The 15,674-nt window shown below is 39.7% G+C and overlaps 1 protein-coding gene across 1 annotated transcript; it reads left to right on the top strand.

Moving 5' to 3' along the window:
• Window positions 1–1,176: 1,176 nt before the first annotated feature.
• Window positions 1,177–14,716, top strand: rab11fip1b (RAB11 family interacting protein 1 (class I) b). Its single transcript, XM_075456345.1, has 6 exons — window positions 1,177–1,662; window positions 7,857–8,281; window positions 8,360–10,619; window positions 12,392–13,249; window positions 13,665–13,779; window positions 13,933–14,716. Exons 1-6 carry the CDS (start codon window positions 1,307–1,309, stop codon window positions 14,137–14,139), a joined length of 4,221 nt encoding a protein of 1,406 aa, XP_075312460.1. The 5' UTR covers window positions 1,177–1,306; the 3' UTR covers window positions 14,140–14,716.
• The last annotated feature ends 958 nt before the right edge of the window (window positions 14,717–15,674 follow it).

Here is a 15,674-nt window from a genome sequence, read left to right as displayed (position 1 = left end):
GAAATTATCTGCTTCCTTTGCATTGCCACGTGAGCTTTGTGTCTGTCAGATTAAAGAAAGTTTTTCTCTAAAACCACACACACACACAAAAAAACGATATATTATTTCCCAGTAACAAAAGTATACGGTTACATGACAATTAGGTCTAACTACTATGGTCATCACATTACACACACTTTGGCAGTGCTTTACTTACGTAAATTTACTAATTGGCTTAGGGTTCTATATTTGTCTCTAGCTTTAAATCTTTGCTTGACATTGTGAATCAGGGAAAGTGAGATCAAACACGGTCAGGACTGGTATGCAGCTTAATTGGTGATGATAAATTTAATTTAATAGCAACTTCTTTCCCTTTTCCTGGAAGACATTGCATTTACTGTGATATTAAGAATTTCAACTCAAAACTAATTTGTGTCCTTTCTCAAACAGCAGGAGTCACTGTTCAGACACAAACCAATTTGCATTTGGTACGTGTGGCCATGACTGCATTTTATTCATCATTAGTCACTCTAAGACAGATTTAGATGACAAAACTAGATGACATACCTGCCTAATCCTGCTCAGGCTCATTAGGTTGGGTATCCCAGTATACAGTAGGAAACCAGCTCTGGAAATGTTGCCAGTCCAGAAATGGCATGAAATCCATGAAGACACTGGCACACCAGCCTGATGATAATGTAGACTGAAGCAAAATGTTGAATTCAATTCACTTTTAAAGTACCTATCAGGTGCGACTGCTCAGGTATCATGTCCCTCCTCTGAGTGATGATATGATCTTATCTTGTGTTTTATACTTAGTTGTTGAGGTAGGAGTTGGTTGCTTTGTCACTGGTATACCACATGGACCTTGTTTTGAAATACTGAAATGAATCTAAACTAATCCAACCCTTTCTTCCATTTAAAAAAAGGTCAAAATATGGAAATACACAATCTCAATCTGTTTTTCCAAATGAGCTGATGAGACATAATGCTGATGCACATTGGCAGGTATCAACAAAGATTAGGTGTGGTTAGTTGCCTCCAGTAATTGAGTAGTGTGGTGTGAATGAACACACCACTACGGGTCAAGTACGTCTCAGGAGTCACCTAAACACCTGTCAATCTGGGGGGGAGTGACACGTCTAAACCAAGGCCCCCTCTCGGTCTGACCACGCCCAGTCAGCTGGTTCCTGAAGTTGAGCGAAGCTCCTGCGCAAACTTTTCCGCGCTCCTGTACAGTCTTGGTGAACCGATGGTAGACTGCACCGTGTTTTGTTCTGGGATTTAATTCCTCAGCGGCGCTGATCCAGCAACAGGTAGTGTCAGCATGTCCTTGGCGGATCAGCAGTGGTGTCCCACAAGCGTCCAGGTAACGGTACTTCAAGCCAGAGGCCTTAGGATAAAGGGGAAAAGCGGCACCAACGATGCATACGCAGTCATGCAAGTGGCTAAGGAGAAGTATCAGACCTCAGTGGTGGAGAAGAGCGTTGCTCCGGTGTGGAAGGAGGAGGCCACCTTCGACCTGCCGCCACTGCTGCAGGGAGGAGGCGGAGGCGGCGCGGAGCGCAGCACGCTGCATGTCCACGTCCTGCACCGGGCCCTTGTGGGCCCAGACAAGCTGCTGGGGCAGGCTGTCATCAACCTGCAGCAGCTCAATGAGGACAGAACCCGCAACAAGACCGAGTAAGTGCACACACAAGTGAACTCAACCATGTCACAAACTGAGAATGAAAAATTCCCTTTAGAATTAGCTCAAACGGCTCCATTTGAACCAAAAGTACAATCCGGAAATAAGTACATTGAGTTTGTCCCCAGACCTGTTTTTAAAAAAAACAACAACAACAACAAAAAAAAAACACTCTGCTGAAGAACATTAAAATGTGTTTTAATTCTGCCCTGGCCTTCTGATCACCCTGAAGAAGCACAAGTGAACAGAAAGAGGTTTGTTTAAAGTAAGTGTTGGCTTCTCCTCATAAGAAAATGAGTTAAATGCCTGAGGCACAATGAAGAGTGCTGCTGTGATTTTCATCTGCGCCACAGGTGAACAACTTCTGGTATCAAGTCGGACATGCAGCACCTTTGTGGTCTCTCAGAGCAAAACTCTATAATCCATGTTAAATTGTCAGTAATGTTATCAAATTGTGCAGCATTTATGAAACCTGTAGATAATGCATGGTGGCTTTGTGAATGTGTTCTTGTATGTCTTCTGTACTTGAAAGGTCCCTTTGGAAGTGAGTATTGTTTCCCTCTGTTTTATTTGCACCTTAACTGTGGTGATGTGAGCTGTTCGAGCACACTCAGCCATGCATCACTGCACAGACCCGTTCTGGTGGGTTTGACTTATGAATGTTGCCCACTCGCACCGGTGCAGCTTAAGGGATTTGTTTCCTCCGCAGCAGCCCTGAAGGATGCCAAGCGGCACTACTTATTCAGGCAAATGTATGCGGTGGGTTAAAAGATTCACTTTCATTGACTGAACTTGTTGAGAAGAGAGAAATTCGCCTAAGATCATCCAAACTTCATTTCACCACATATTTATACAGCATTAAAGATGGTTGATTGAACTCCAAGCTCTTCCCACGCATATGCACATAAGCAAACCCGGTAATTATCTGAAGGAATAATTTTTACTGTACTAAACAATTCACACCCTTCCCTTTTCTTTACAAAATGGCAATGATCAGGTTTTACAGGCCTAGCTAGAACTGTAGTTTCACTAACGATCCATAGTCTGTGCCTTTTTTAAGAGGAAAAATGCGGGACAAATCCATCCACCACAATTCTGTTACTTTGTAAGAAATATTTCTGTGTGCTAAACTGCTACAGAGTATTTTAATCCCTCGCAGTGTGATTAGCATTATCCAAAAGCAGTGTGCACTAACCGCTTGTTTGTCTAAATGCACACACACATTCTTCATTGTTCTTAACTTCCCACTTGTTTATGCCTGTCCACTCTGTGTGAAGTCATCGCATGCACACCAAGGCTTGATTTTCAATGTCATGGTTCACTGCGTCTCATTGTTTCCCTTTTTTTTTTTTTGTTTTGTTTTGTTTTGTTTTGTTTGTCATAAAACTGCATAGATTTGTTTTCAGTTCATATGGGGGCAAACATCCTTAAACGAAGGCTTGCAGTCAACACGTTGAACAGCTGTTTTTGACTGAGAGCATGAAGTGAGCAGAATGATTCAGACACCTTGTCATACAGCTCTGGCTGCTTCTCAGGTTTGGTTGGTGTCAAACATTATTCTGTACTGAAAAGAGGATGTTACAGAAGTCTGATCTAAGCTTCAGATCTCTAGCTCCATGTTGCACATTTAACCAGGAAGGATTTTGAGTTTTTCAATAAATGATTGGCCTTTTGTGTAACCTGCCATTCAGAAATCAGGAATACATTTCCCTCGAGCTAAGCTGGAGGAATTATCATGCTTTTACAGTCCCTGCACTGAGCTTTGGCTATTTATTTGCCACCTTTTTTTTTCTTTGTAAAATCAGAAGCTCGAGTTAAGCAATGGCAATGTTGATCTTTCTGTGAGTTCAGTGAATGCGCATTGGCCACTGAAGTTTCAGTCCGCCTTTTTTCCTCACATTCCTGACAGTTTTATCGATGAAAAACAAACAGTGATGGCAACAGAGAAAGCAAGGTCAGTTTTCCAGAGCGAAAGCACTACTGAGCCTTGACAAACAGAGGTACACGTGTCTATAGCTGCCAGTACAACCACTCAACTGTTTTGAGATGTTTTTTTAACCATGCGAAGCAATCAATCAGCCCCGTTTTGCCAACTTTAACATGTGCTGCTTAAAAAGACACTTCTGTCATGGAGCTGTGAAATTTATCATTTTCCATTTGTAAGTTGTTGTTTTTTTTTCCTTTTTGCTTTTAAAAAGTTTTGAAGAAAAAAAAAAAATCATTGGGTCATGATTACTGACAAAAACAATCTGTCAACAAGACACAGCAATAGTCATGCTGTAGCTTCTGACTGCCTCCTTTCAACTTTCAGAATAAATGGAGTTTTCATGCTAAAATAGCAGTTTTTCTGAGCACCTCCCCTTTGTGTTTTGTTTGAAATCTTTAATGACCGAATGATGAATTTGATCTCTTAGTTATGTTAAGGATAAAAAGGTCATTCAGGCAGCCAATGTATCAATGTAAGCCTGTCATAGTTTTTACCTTGTAGACATTTTTCCTTGAAATAGAAAATGAATAAAGGCAGGCCTCTTTTTATACTTGCTTGTGGCAGCGCAACAACAACACACTGAATCTGAAGCAACTAAAATCAGACCAGCTGTCATTCATTGTATCATTTGTGATGTCATATGTCTTTTTGGGGGGAAAAAATAACAAATATAAAGGCATAGAAGAGTCATTTCTGTGAGACTGACAATAAGCTGCACTTACTTTATTTTGTTGCTTTTAATGCAACTGCACTGTAGATGGCAGGTAAATCTTAATAATAAAAGCTCCACCACTACTACACTAATGGAAAAGGGATACTTTTTAGTTCACAACTGCCCTTCATCTTGGTTTCTGTGACTTATGATTACGATAAGCTTTGGACAGCTTTCATCCTTGGACATTATAACTGTCAAGTTGTTTTACTTATTCAGCTGTTCTCCCACTCACTGCTGCATTCTGTGATAAGAAAGGCTTGAGCCACTCAGGGCAATGTGTTATCAGCAGTTCAGGCTACGCAAGGAAGGATGTGTGTGTGTCTGTGTCTGCAGAAAGTGGGACATGTATATTCACAAAATGTTGAGTCATCCATATTCATCCTGTGGAATTGTCTGTTTGTCAGAGCAGTACGCTTTCTATTTCTACTTCTACTACTCATAGAAGTGTAAGATTAGTTCAACAGCATCGTCTTTACTGAAGCGTTAAGTGGTCCAGTTTAATTCTGTATTATGCACAGTGATGCGTACTCAAGCCAGTTAACGCCCAAACACTTTCGCAACTTCCCTCCTGATTTAACTGAAGGAACTTACTTCTTCTCTTTTTTGTTTCTTTTTTTTTTTTGTTTCTGTGGAATTATTATTTGTGTGGCTCATAATGCAGTATTTTGAGATGTGTGCTGAATTTATATTGTACTATCAAAATATTATTGTCATATGCTGAACTTGCTATATTCTCATATAATTTATATCTTTAGTTAATTCAAATAAACAAATAAAATACCCTGAAGCAAAAGTTTGGGCAAAGTTTAGCTTCTTTGGCAGATATAACGGCTTGTTAATGTGTTAGTTTTTGTTTTCTTTAGGGATCTGTTCACCATGCAAAAAGCCTCTAGATATATTGCTTGTATTTCTATCTTATATTTCTATGTATTGCCATTCTGCTTTCTGTCCAGATTTCACAGTGTTTATAAAGGTCAGGGACTGCAGGGCCGTTGCAACTTGCTCTTCCATTATAGATTAAAAGATTATGTTAAGCTTCAATACGTGAATCTTTAAACCAAATTTTCCCTCTTAAGGCTTTTTTTTTTTTCCAATAGACAGATGGTGAGATGTTTGCTCTCAGAATTTGGTGGTGTTTAATTGAATCATTCTTGCCTCTGCCAATGAATGTCCGCTGTGCTACTGGCTGCAGCAGACCTCCTAATCATGATTAATCCACCTTTGTGCTTAATGGGATGGATTTTCTTTTCATGCACTTTCTACACTATTTTCCCTCCAAACGTCTTTGTTCAGCACAACCAAAAAGTTATATTTTAACTTGATCGGTCTGCAGCACTTGTTTCCAAAATGCATCACTTGTTTAAATAATCTTATGCAAATGTCTGACATTTGTAGCTTGGATGCAGGAAGGGTTTTATTCTTCTATGAAGGTACAGATGTGGCTGCACAGTAGAACAGATCAGAGTGTGCTGACTCTTTGAAAGTTATCTTATGGTCTTCTCCTGCTCTGTGAACGTTGTTTTAATTTTCACAGTGCTAAGCAGCTGCTTTGAGGACCTAATGGGAGCTTATTAACAACATGTCCGCTGTGAGTTGATCAAGTTTTGAAATGTGCATCCTTCCTAACAATGACTGTGAATGAGTCATATCCTCAACATGCTAACTCAGGTCGAAGAAGCGCAAATGTCTTCGGTTGCCTAAACATTTTTAATGGTGCTTCTTTAATTTTTTCACTATGAAATTACACAAAATGGGGCAAAAAAATGCACTAACCTTGCTGAAAATGTTTTTATTTCGTATTTATGTTGGTATCTTCACTTACTGGTGCGCCACAATAATCACTGAATTTGTAGAAAAACATACATTGACGTCAGAGTGGGGTTAAATGAAAAAATCTTTTTCATAACTTGCACCACACATAGATATATTGCTGTGGGGAAATTTAAAACAACAGAACACTGTCTACACGTGTATGATGCATTAATGTATGATCTGTCTGCCAGCATTTTTTGTGAAGGACACTCATTAGGCAAATCATAAAAGCCTCGCAGGGGTATACTTAGTATGTCAAGGCCTGAAATTTGCAAATCGCATCCTGTTACTCATCAGCAAGGAAGGCAGGGGGGGTTGTGACAGCACTCAGTCAGTTTGCAAATTCCAGGAAAAGGCGGCTTCCCTTCTTAATTTGTTTGTGCCAAACATCTGAAGCATTCCTGATGGAGGAGGAATCTTAACGCATAACTTTCACAGGACAGAAATAGGAAGGCTCTTTATTCAATTATTTTATATTGGTGACGTCTCGAGGAGCTAGTTTTTGTAAACTGAAGGCATGGCTATTGTGAATGCCATATAAATTTGCATGCACAGAAAACATATTTAGGTAATCATGGGTAATGCATAACAAAAGAACAAGCACAAAAGCCTGCAGCCACAACTCAGATCATGCTCTTCACAAAAAAGCACACAGCGCCCCTTCCTTATTTCCTCTGGAATCTAGATTCCAGTCTCGGTTGTTTTCTCAGTGGTGAGCTGACCTCAGATTTCTGCCTGATGGGCACTTTTTATGCTGACTAGTCCCCCTACTCACCCCCCCCCTCCCGGCCCCTTTTTCTTACTTTCTTCCTGCCCATTCTGGGACTTTTTGGTCAGTGCAGGATCATGACTCAGGTACAGTGCAGTGCAAAGTTGATGCTTTCAGGTCGCAGTGGGCATCTATCTTTGATTTCAGGTAGTCCTTGTAATATTATCATCCAGCTGATATCTCCTTTGAATGCTTTGGTTTATCCAAGGACACATGGATGCTGCTGGACCGTTAACTGGCCTTAATACTGTGTGGTACCTAGCTACAGTTTCTTTAAAGGTGAAGATGGGGTTAGTGAAAGATTGGTTGTTTAAGTTCTGTGAGGAGTAAAGGCTAATATCTAAATTGGAAAAGAAACCCTTTTTAGGGATTTAGTGTTAAATGTCTGGAACATACAGCCTTGGAATGTAGCATTGTGTGTCATAAACAGAAAGCCTGTTAAGTATAAATGTGAGACCTATCTGGGTGGAAATCCTTTTTTATTAAGTGAGGCTCAGCTGCACTGCGAGAAATGAGGGATAGATGGAACAAAGTGAATAAAGGCTGTCAACTGTTAAATACAAGCATTCATGAACTCCACATCAGAGGCTACAACAGACAGGACTGTTTATTTAAGTCCTCACACGCTTTTTTAAAACATCCAAGCTGCCACTGAGTCACTTTCCATTTGCGATGGAATGGTTCAGTTTCCAGAAAGACGGTGACCTGGATTATACAAGTATGCTATAAATTGATCTAAATGACAACTCCAACTCCAAAGATGCTGGTCTGCTGTGGAAGTTTCTTCCACAATGTTATCTTAAATTTGATGACAGAAAAATGTTTTAAAAGTTAGGACAGGGGCACTCAGAGGACACTACCTCTCTTTTCTACCTCTGATGTCTCATGATGTGTCTCTCTTTAACAGATGGTTTAAGTTATTGGACAAGAGTGGAAAGCCAGACAAAGACCGAGGAGAAGCGCTTGTGGACATCCAGTTTATGAGAAACAACATGACTGCCAGCATGTTTGACCTCTCTGCTGCTGGAAAATCTCGTTCTCGCCTTGGCAAGTTCAAGGACAAAGTTCGTGGCAAGAAAAAGGAATCGGACTCTGCATCTAGCATAGTGCCATCCTTCTCTCAGATTCTGACAGACAGTGAGGATGAGGCAAACGGAGATGGTGAGGCAGCAAGCAAGGATAGAAAATCTAAGAAACACAAGATGAAGTCCTTGTTTTCTCACAAATCCAACCTGCAGAGAAACATGTCTCAGTCTATGTCTGTCCTGCCTGCAAAGAACTCCTCTCTAAGTGGCAGCCAGTCATCTGGTCTGAATGTGGAGTCCTCTGAGGGTCAGTCATTTTCTTTATTACCATTATCGCTTTTCTGTATCATTACATGCATGTTGATTTTTATCATGTACTTTACAGGTAAAAAGAAGTTCAAGTTCATGATACACAAACGCTCCAGTAGCTCAGACAGCAAAGATGCATCCTCTGGCCATCAAAAACCGGTTCCTGTAGAGAGTAACTTGTGCATCAATGGCAGCCATGTATACTGCGAAGAGCCGCAGCCTCGGTCCTCGCGCATCAGCTCCAATTTCAGTCTGGCCAACTCAAGCCATGGGTCAATGGAGGACGTCCCCGAAAACTCTCCGCCATCTGTGGATTCATTAAGAGCAGTGAGGCAGTACTCACCCTGGATGGAGGAGGAAGAGGAAGAGGAAGAGAAAGATGATGTGGATGGATCAAAAGAGGAAATGGAAGAACATGGGGGAATAGAGGATGAGGAAACTCTTGGGAATCAAGAGGAGCTTGAAAAGTTAGCTAAGGAGAAGTTGAGACAAGAGGAAGAAGAGAGAAGGAAGCTTGAGGAGAAAGATAAAAGGGAGGAAGATGAAAGGATTAGGAAAGATGAAGAGAGACTTAAGAGAGAGGAAGAAGAGCAGCAAAGATTATCAGAAGACAGGCGGAGACGAGAGGAACAAGAGAGGCAGAAACTTGAGGAGGAAGACAAGAGGCATAGAGAGGAAGAAGAAAAAATTAGGAGAGAAGAAGAGAAAAGGAGGCAGGAAGAGGAGAGAGCTGAAGAGAGAAGGAAAGAGGAAGAGTGGAAATTAGCAGAAGAAAAGAGGAGACTGAAAGAAGAAGAAAGGAGAATTGAAGAGGAGAAAGTTAGAAAGGAAGAAGAGCAACGGAGGAAGGAGGAAGAGAGAGCTAAAGAGGAGAGGAGGCAAAAAGAGGCAGAGGAGGCGCTGGTGAGAAAACGGGAAGCAGATAAGATGAGGAAAAGGGAGGAAGAAGAGAGGCTTATGAGAGAAGAAAGAAAGATACAAGAGGAAGAAGAGAGGTTGAGAAAAGAAAAGGAAGAATATGAGAGAAAGACAAAAGAAATTAAACTCATGGAAGAGAGAGAAAGGATTGATGCAGAAAAGAAACTTGAGGAAAAAATGAGGATGGAGAAAGAAATGAAGAGGAAAGAGGAGGAGGAAAGGAGTGCCAAGAGACAAGAGCTTGAAGAAAAGAGGAGACTAGAGGATCAAGAAAGGAGGAGAGTTGAGCAAGAAAAAAATCTAAGAGAGGAAGAAGAAAGGATTAGGAAAGGGGAAGAAATGAAAAAAGAGAAAGAGGAGATGCTAAAGAGACAACAAAAGGAGCTGGAGAGGTTGGCTAAGGAGAAGCTGAAACAAGAGGAAGAAATGAGAAAAAAGGTTGAAGAAGAGAAACTTAAAAGGGAGGAAGAGGAAAGGATTAACAAAAATGAAGAAATGAGAAGAAAGGTTGAAGAAGAGAAACTTAAAAGGCAGGAAGAGGAAAGGATTAGGAAAGAGGAAGAAATTAGAAGAAAGGTTGAAGAAGAGAAACTTAAAAGGCAGGAAGAGGAAAGGATTAGGAAAGAGAAAGAAATGAGAAAAAAGGTTGAAGAAGAGAAACTTAAAAGGGAGGAAGAGGAAAGGATTAGGAAAGAGGAAGAAATTAGAAGAAAGGTTGAAGAAGAGAAACTTAAAAGGCAGGAAGAGGAAAGGATTAGGAAAGAGGAAGAAATGAGAAAAGAGAAAGAGGAGATGCTAAAGAGACAACAAGAGGAGCTGGAGAAGTTGGCAAAGGAGAAGCTGAAACAAGAGGAAGAAGAGAGAAGAAAGGTTGAAGAAGAGAAACTCAAAAGGGAGGAAGAAGAAAGGATTAGGAGACAGGAAGAGGAGAGGGCTAGGAAAGAAAAAAAAGAACTTGAGAGATTGGAAGAAGAGAAAATGAGGAAAGAGAAGAAAAGAAAAGAGGAAGAGGAAAGAATTAAGAATGAAGAGCAGGAAATGATTAGGAAGGAGAAGGAACAGGAGAGGGCTAGACAGGAAAGAGGTAAAACGGAGAGATTAGCTGTGGAAACAAAAAGACCACAAGATCAAGAAAAGAGGATTGAAGGAGAAGATGGAGTTGGGGGAGAGGAGAGAGCCGGGAAAGAGAGGAAAGGAAAGGAAGCAAGGAAGCAGGGGAAAGATAATTTAACAAGAGAAGGAGAAGAGCAGACGAAGAGGGAAAGTGGGACAAATGAGGAGAGAGGTGCAGGGAACAAATGTATCACTTCTACTAATCCATTTGATGAAAACGTTTCGTATAATCCCTTTGAGGAAATTTCCAAGTCTCCCTCTGTACCTCACAGCCACACAACTGAAGAGGAAACTGTTCAGCAAAGGTGGGTTCAAATCATACACACCACACAGATCATTGATATTATGTTAGGTTATGTGTTTGTTCAATAGAAACATGGAGAGAAATACATACTTTAAGTATAGCAACCATTCCTCAAAAAACACGTTTTGTCCCACATACCTTTTCGGATTTTTGTTATCATCAAGGAAGTAGCTACTTGAAGATGTTTATATTTTCTTTATAGCACTCTAACAGTTACCAATGTGACCTTACAAGACAGATTAAATTATTATTAAAAGATTAATTGAAAAAAAGCAACATTACAACCCACTTTTTAAATGTATTTGACCAAATTCAGCATATGAACGTCCATCAGTAGTTTTGATGGGTTTTTCTCTTTCTTTAAAGACAAGCAAAAGCATTTTACTATATCCCCAAAATGTTTTGCAGTTATGTCACTACCTATAAGACTTTGAAGTTAGCATTACACCTGCACTGCTTAAGTCCAGAAAATACAAGTAGCTACGGTATATGCTAAAATCCAAGAAATGTAGTAAGCTTCATACTGTAGCTAATGAGAGTCAGGTACACCAATAATGTCAAAGAAAGACCACAAACTGTACTGCTAAAGGCACAAAGGGACACGCATGCTTCATGAGTCAAAAGAAGATGTCTAACCAAGTTACAGAGACTTTACGCAGCTAAAATCCCTGCGAAAAAGTTAGTTTTGTCCTGTTCGAGGGGTACAAACGTGTAGCAGACCTTGGACACTTTAATTTTAAGGTTACTTCGGCATGTCGGCGTGCTGAATGGCATCTACAGTTGAGAAGGGAAGGAATATACCGAAGGTAGTTATGAATGACAAAAGAATTGGACATCAAAATGCTCGTCTCACAGCAGGATTTAATAAATGTTTGTCTGTATATTTGTCTGTTGGATCTTGAAATATTTGACCTAAACGGTGGAAAATTTGGCCCGCTGGAAGTGCTACATTGAAATGTCAGAACACCGAAGGCAGTAGGATTCAACCTCTGGACACCCATAAGCATCTGTGAAAGATTCATTTCAATTAATTCAGCAGCGTTGGAGATATTTCACCAAGTGGTGGACCAAATTAGATTTGAAAGCCTTAGGGAACTACAATGTGAATGCTGGGCAAAAGAGGATGTGCTTAAAATGAACTTGCTAGTTATCAGCTTCAGGCCAGTGAAATTTGAATTCTTGATGAAAATGATACGAGGGGTCATTTACATACGCACAAAGCGCTATCTGAATGTTCTTTATATTCTTTTTTTTAATCTGTACTAACTCCCTAACAGTTCTCCCCCGCACTTGTCTTTTAAATGCAACAGAAAACTGCCACCAGCATGAAAATTGCATAGCTGTGTGTGTGTGTGTGTGTGTTTGTCTGTTTCTGTGAGCATACTAAATGGGCTGGACGACTGGGCTCAGGCTTACCTCATTGTGTCGGGTATCAAGTGAGGAAGAAGTGAAAATGATACACATTCTGGATCATTACCCTGCATTTGATAGTGAAGGTAGTTTTACAGAGAGCTCAGGGAGAGATTTGTTTGGTAATTTTATAACTTTTTTCATTAGTATTACAATTTTTCTTACATTCATATACATCTCAGTCTTAACTGTGCTTTCCACATCTCCTTTTAGTCAAACATGAGCATGTCCTGTTGTTCTGTAACATTGCTACACAGGATTTCTTGTGTATGATTTTTGTTTTCTTGCCTTAGTATTTTGACTTAATTGTGGAGCTCCTTTTAAGTATGCCCACATGTCATGTACTCTGTGTCTGATTTACAGATGTCAGTCGTCTGTGTCAGTCGTCGGGAGCATGGCCACTTCCACTAATGAAAAGGACCCGATTACTACTCAACAGGAGAAAAGACCAGCTCCTCTGCCTCCTGGAAAGAATCAAGCTGAGAGACCAAGACATAAGGAGCAGCATGTGCCTACAGAAACACTGTCACAAATGAACAAGCAAACCAAAGACGTCAAAACTGTCAGTGTTCTTCCTCAGCGCTCGGTGCAAGCGATAACTCCACAGAATCCGTCTCTAGATTCAGAGAACACTCAGAGTTCGGTGCAAAACAGTGCCAGCAAAATAACAACAGCCAAACAAAGTAGACGACCTGCACCGTCCAGACCTTCCTCTGTCGATGAGCCATCATCTGAATCCAAAACAACATCATCTGGCAAAATTTCCCACATAGGTGCCTCGGAGACGAAACAAGTCCAAGTTGTTTATGGCTTGAATCCATTTGAAGATGATGAAGATGAAGATGAGCTCATAGCTGAAGATGACACAACAGTCTCTGGTAATACTGGTGCAGTACACTGGCCTGCAGCGCTGTCACAAACTGCTGACAAAGATAGTTCCACTCAAGTAAAACTCAAATCCTCAAAGATAGCCCATGCCCCCCCACCTCCTGCTAAGAGTGACACCACATTGGGCACTTTAATCAACCAAAGCAATGACGAAGGCCATGGTACAGGTAATACAGGTACAACTGCACCAAACAATGCATGTGACCCACCAGCGGAAGCCAAAAAACGCTTGCATTTCCAGAAAAGTCCAAACCGAGTGTCACCGCAGACAGAGGTGCAGAATATCGTGGTGGCAGGTGTGAGAGAGGAGGGGCCTCCTCCAAGTTCACGCAGGTAAGATGGTTCAGTCCCTCAACAGAGAGGCAAAAAACATTGATTTAAACTCATCTGTCTCCTCATATATTATAAATCGTGCACAACTAGCTCCATAGATTATAAATGAGTTATTTTGTAGAAAAAAAAAAGATTAATTATGGTGCACATTTCTAGTGTAGAATCTTTTTATGATTCATTCTTATGTATATTTCACTGTTTATATAGTTTCATCGTTTATGTTTGTAGGTATCATCTTGTATCTGGTAACGTTGGCACAGGTGTGTGAGCTTGAAGGATGATAAACAAATTATATTATCAGTTTGAGTACCAATTTCTAGATGGGTTTCTGGTTACTACAGAAAAATTAGACCTGTCTATAATTTTCTTTGCACATCAATATTTTCCATCATTCTTTTATCTTCTGTCATTGTAGGCTTCAACCTGTCAAACCCCTTAGTGCTCCTGAACAGCAGTCTGCCTTAGTTGTCAAAGGGGAGAAAGATCACAGATCCACAGAAATTCTCAGTGGAGTCCAGGATAAAACAAAGGTATCTCTTCTAGATTTGTTCTAAAACCTTAAATTTTGGTTTAAATAATTTAAGATGGAATTAAATATATAATTTGCTTTGGTTATCAGGGGCTGACATTGTTTGAATGCTCAATCTTGTGATAAGTGCCACATGCTGTATGTCCTCCCACAGGTTAATGATGGTGGGATGGCAGGGCCGTACTCCCAGCTGACTCGGGAAGAACTGATCTCTCTGGTGTTGAAACAGGAGAGCAAGCTCTCTGAGAGAGATAAAACGATATCGGAGCTGGAGCAGTACATCGACAACCTACTGGTGCGGGTCATTGAAGAGCAGCCAAGTATCCTCATGTCATTAAACACTCTAAAGAAAGCTGCCTAAGTGGCTTCGCTGCACTGTATTCCTGTTGTTCAATTCAGATCCCCTTGCTCTTACTTTATTCACTGCGCTTCTTCATGAGAATCTTCACATTCAGAGACTAGTTGAGCTTATTAAGAGTTCTGGAATATTTGATCAACAGTCTATGGAGCTCGGCAAAGTAAAGAGTAAATGAAGATAAAAAGGCTGTAGTAGCTCCAGCTATGATCCTTTCGATTGATTACATCACTTTGAATTGAATCCATATGAATAATGAAGGAAATCAAATGTATTTTTCATGTGCTACTCTTAAATAACTCATCTTGTAAATATGTATTCATGGCATTCATGTTCACCATAATCCTGGCAAAAACAAAATGCATTTTTCTTTTATGTGACAAAGAGCCTTATACTACAGTCAGATTGTGCACTTTCTGGATTTTTTTTTTTTTTTTTTTTTTTTTTTCTACTAATGACAGTGGTTTACATGATTCTGTTAACTCCAAAAAGCACTTTAATTTGCTCACTAAACACTGAATAATTGCACTATTCTGAGGTTTCTGCTTTAACTGCTTTATTAAAATTAAAATGAGAAATTTAAGGATTGTCACTTTTTTTTTGGGGGGGGGGGGGGGGGGGGGGGGGGTGAGGCTATGATATGAAATAAATCATATTCATTTATCATTCATTTCAGATTAAGTCACTCATTGGTTTTAGAGCAAAAACCACAAGCAAATAGAGTTTTTTTGTTTTTGTTTTTTTTAAATGTATGTTATGTCTTCCTAACTGTTCAGTTTATCAATCAATACATTTAGGAGAGAAGAGTTGGCAAATTAAGATTTTTTTTTTTTTTTTTTTTACATGTTTTCAGGAATTAAATGTTATATAAGTCTGGTACTAAGTGAGATGTAATCAAACCTCTAAAAAATAAATTTTAAAAAACAACTTTAAAATATAGGTATGAGAAAATGGCCTTTATAGATAAGACAGTTTTTCAATATATTTTCAACTGAAAATCTAGAATTGAAAGAGTTGAATATATCAATTGAGCTTAAATTACTTTAAACACTATTTTTAGCAAATTAAATTAAAAATGCAAATAAAACATCGAATCAATTCACTGATTCATTGAAATGGCCAATAGGCACAGTGAAAAAGTGGGAAAAAAACTACCTATATATGTATTTTGGACTTATTTTCTTCCCACACTTGAGAAATAAGACACATCAGGCAGAAAGGACCCCAGTATAACATGAGTCTTTTGCTGCTGTTGTTTCTCCCCCAACAAAACCAACAACAAATCTGTCATAGACCACAAAGCCTTCTGTCATGATCATTTCACACCTGCTTCCTCGAGTATCATGAAACAGTTTTCTGTCGCTAAATTCCAACATCTCCTCTGTCACGTTTTTTTTTAAATTGAGTTTTATTTTGAATAACAAATGTTAAAAATGGCAATTATAACAATAGTAAATCAAAAAGAAATTAAATCAAGATATGTGACAACACAGCCCCAATCCTGCAGATTTTATTTACATATATGAAAAGGAGTGGGAAGA

The sequence above is a fragment of the Odontesthes bonariensis genome, chromosome 22 (assembly GCF_027942865.1).
Source record: "Odontesthes bonariensis isolate fOdoBon6 chromosome 22, fOdoBon6.hap1, whole genome shotgun sequence".
Classification (NCBI taxonomy): Eukaryota; Metazoa; Chordata; class Actinopteri; order Atheriniformes; family Atherinopsidae; genus Odontesthes; species Odontesthes bonariensis.
The sequence above is the reverse complement of the archived record's forward strand: the minus strand, read 5'-3'. Positions and strand labels throughout refer to the sequence as shown.

Bases quoted from the DNA above. Each gene is read 5' to 3' on its own strand.
- rab11fip1b (XM_075456345.1), top strand. From the start codon at position 1,307: ATGTCCTTGGCGGATCAGCAGTGGTGTCCCACAAGCGTCCAGGTAACG. The intron at 1,663-7,856 runs GTAAGTGCACAC...TCTCTTTAACAG, and splicing joins AGAACCCGCAACAAGACCGA to ATGGTTTAAGTTATTGGACA. The intron at 13,780-13,932 runs GTATCTCTTCTA...GTCCTCCCACAG, and splicing joins GAGTCCAGGATAAAACAAAG to GTTAATGATGGTGGGATGGC.